The following is a 2,847-nucleotide window of genomic DNA, read 5'->3' as shown; positions in this document are numbered from 1 at the left end:
CTACACGAACATAACCCCTAAGTTTTCTTGTATCTTCTCTATTTATCACATTAAATTAATCAAATGCATATTTCTTTGTCTTTCCAGTGTTATTTTGGACACAAACATGTCTAACTCACCCAGCAGAATGACAATGCACAGCATTATGGCCATTAGAGCTCCAGTGCTGAGTCCCATGGGAAAGAAGACGGCTTCTGCATTGCAGGAAAGCAGGGAGCCGTCTGTGTCGCAGGTACACACCCGCACCGACACCGTCCCCGTGCTGCTTCGGATTGGGTACCCGCCGTCCTCCACAACGACTGGCACCAGGTACATGCTCTGCTCCAGTCTCTGAAACCCCCCTCTCCTGGTCACCACTCCAGCTGTATTGTCTGAAATCGAACCCGTGAGACCATCAAACTGTCTATAATGCAGATTTAGTGTAGGCCATAAATAATTGTACTTAAATGCAAATCTGGATATAATCAGTGATAATGACAGTCATGCTCTCAGGGATCATAACCTGCCATTCCAACATTGCTCCATGACAGAATATTATGAATTCACGAGCCACTTATGCAGTACAGAGACTGGCCTGATTCCAGAATTAAGAAGAAAAATTGATCCCTTTGAAGTGGAAATAAGTACAGAAAAAAGTGGTTCTGGTTAAGGGGATAACAAGCTAACATGAGGTACTCCTGGGAAAAGCATGATGTACCTTTCTGAGAAGAGCCTCTAACACAGCTGGAGTCCAAACAAAACTAGGATGCACAACTCTTCAGGCTGTTGAGGAGTGTTTTAATCTCAATAGGTATATTTCTTCCAACTATCATTTGCCGTGTTAACTACATATTTAATATATTGCTTAGGTGGTAGTGTGGCCTTGTAGATAAAGTTTTAGGCTCAAACATTCCCAGTGTGTTCTGCAAGCAGTGGCATGCAGGGGGTGGGGGGAGTCGAGCTCCTGTCCCTTTAATCGCTGACACTAAAACGCCCCTTTGGTCCGATCTAGGTGCCCCCGGACTGCGATTTCAAAGAGCTCTACACGATCCCAGCCGAGGAATAAGGGTCTTATCCAGCAAAATGATCGGTCATTTTCTAAAAAAAATAAAAATGTATATACTTTTTAACCACAAATGCACGTCTTGCACTAGCTCTGCGATGCACGTCCGTAAATTCACACATGATGTAATCACGTTGGAAAGGTCACGGTTACTTCGTTTGAGTACTCTGGTTCAAAAAGATAGGGTAGGGCGAAAAACCTTATCTAATTTTCTCCTCCATCTTCAACATCGTCCAACATCGTTTTTCATTTTTTAATTTTTAATTTTGTAAAGGTCATTTAATTTCTTTGCGACTGAAGAAAGAAAGACATGGACATCTTGGATGATATGGGGGTGAGTAAATTATCATGATTTTTTTATTCTGGAAGTAAACTAATCCTTTAATGTCTCCTTTGTCTAACACACCCATTTCAGGTGTTGGAGCATATATACATAGATGCCACATTCAGACCTTCAATGCATCCGCCTTCTTGGAACAGTCAACGTGTCATCACTCACAATCAATGACTTTTCCAAGTTGCAGATGCACAGTCAACTTGCTCTTGAGTCTTTGACCGTTTCAGTATGACAGAAGGCTTACACATAGCGGCCCATAAAAACTGCTGCTAATAAAAGGCATCTATGTGTGTGTGTGTGTGTGTGTGTGTGTGTATATACATACATGTAAGTTCCAGATAACAAACTATACTAACCATTATGCTGAATAAAAATATCCACAAATCAGAGAATCATGGCAAATAAATCAGGATAAAAGAGATCTCAGCAATGACTGCCCTCTCCATGCAATAAAGCAATCTGATTGACAGTCAGTGGGGTTAGTAATTTAGAGTATCCAAGGCTGCATTTATTTGACCAAAAATACTGCTGAAAACATTAATATTGTGAAATATTACAATTTTAAATAACTTTTTTTATATTTGAATGTTTATTTTTTTTTCCTATAATGGCAAAGCTGAATTTTTTGCAGTCATTTCTCCAGTCTTCACATGATACTTCAGAATTTGTTCTAATATGCTGATTAGCTACTTAAGAAACATTTCTTAGTATTATCAATGTTGAAAATAGTTTTGCTGCCTAATATTTCCAGTCTTTAGTCACATGATACTTCAGAATTTGTTTTAATATGCTGATTAGCTACTTAAGAAACATTTCTTAGTATTATCAATGTTGAAAATAGTTTTGCTGCCTAATATTTCCAGTCTTTAGTCACATGATACTTCAGAATTTGTTTTAATATGCTGATTAGCTACTTAAGAAACATTTCTTAGTATTATCAATGTTGAAAATAGTTGTGCTGCCTAATATTTTCGTGGAAAACAAGATACTATTTTTTTTCAGGATTCTTTGATGAACAGAAAGTTCAAAAGAACAACATTTATTTGAAATAGAAACCTTTTGTGTCTTTACTGGAACTTTTCATCCATTTAATGCATCCTATGCTATAATTAGCAATAATTTCTTAAATAAAAAATACCCCAAAACTTTTGAATGGTAATGTATATTTTTTTTACTTGAAATCAATGGTAATAGTGTGCTACATCTTGAAGCTGACTGATTTTGTTTATGGCTTCTAATTATTTATAGAAGAATATTTTGAAATCCCTAAGGGAAAAAAAATAATGGGAAAATTTCTTCCGGAAAACTCTCCTGTTAGATTCTATTTGCAGTCAGCAAGTAAAAGTCGCCAAGATGTGTTACCAAGTGGGTTATCAAACAGGGTGGCACCCATGCAGCGTCCTGCTCCATGTAAAATAAAACATTTTATTAGGCTACTGATATTTTAAAATGAGGAAACAATTACTGA

General features: G+C 37.2%; 1 protein-coding gene across 1 annotated transcript in view; it reads right to left on the bottom strand.

Moving 5' to 3' along the window:
* LOC107577113 (cadherin-12-like) overlaps nucleotides 1–448 on the bottom strand; it is a 2,849-nt gene extending 2,401 nt beyond the window's left edge. The window contains exon 1 of the mRNA XM_016263224.1: nucleotides 120–448. Coding sequence (XP_016118710.1) covers nucleotides 120–315 — 196 coding nt within the window. The 5' untranslated portion in view covers nucleotides 316–448. The remainder of the gene's footprint in view (nucleotides 1–119) is intronic.
* Between the last annotated feature and the right edge of the window lie 2,399 nt (nucleotides 449–2,847).

Source organism: Sinocyclocheilus grahami, unplaced genomic scaffold (genome assembly GCF_001515645.1).
Source record: "Sinocyclocheilus grahami isolate Dianchi unplaced genomic scaffold, SAMN03320097.WGS_v1.1 scaffold5149.1, whole genome shotgun sequence".
NCBI lineage: Eukaryota > Metazoa > Chordata > Actinopteri > Cypriniformes > Cyprinidae > Sinocyclocheilus > Sinocyclocheilus grahami.
The sequence above is the reverse complement of the archived record's forward strand: the minus strand, read 5'-3'. Positions and strand labels throughout refer to the sequence as shown.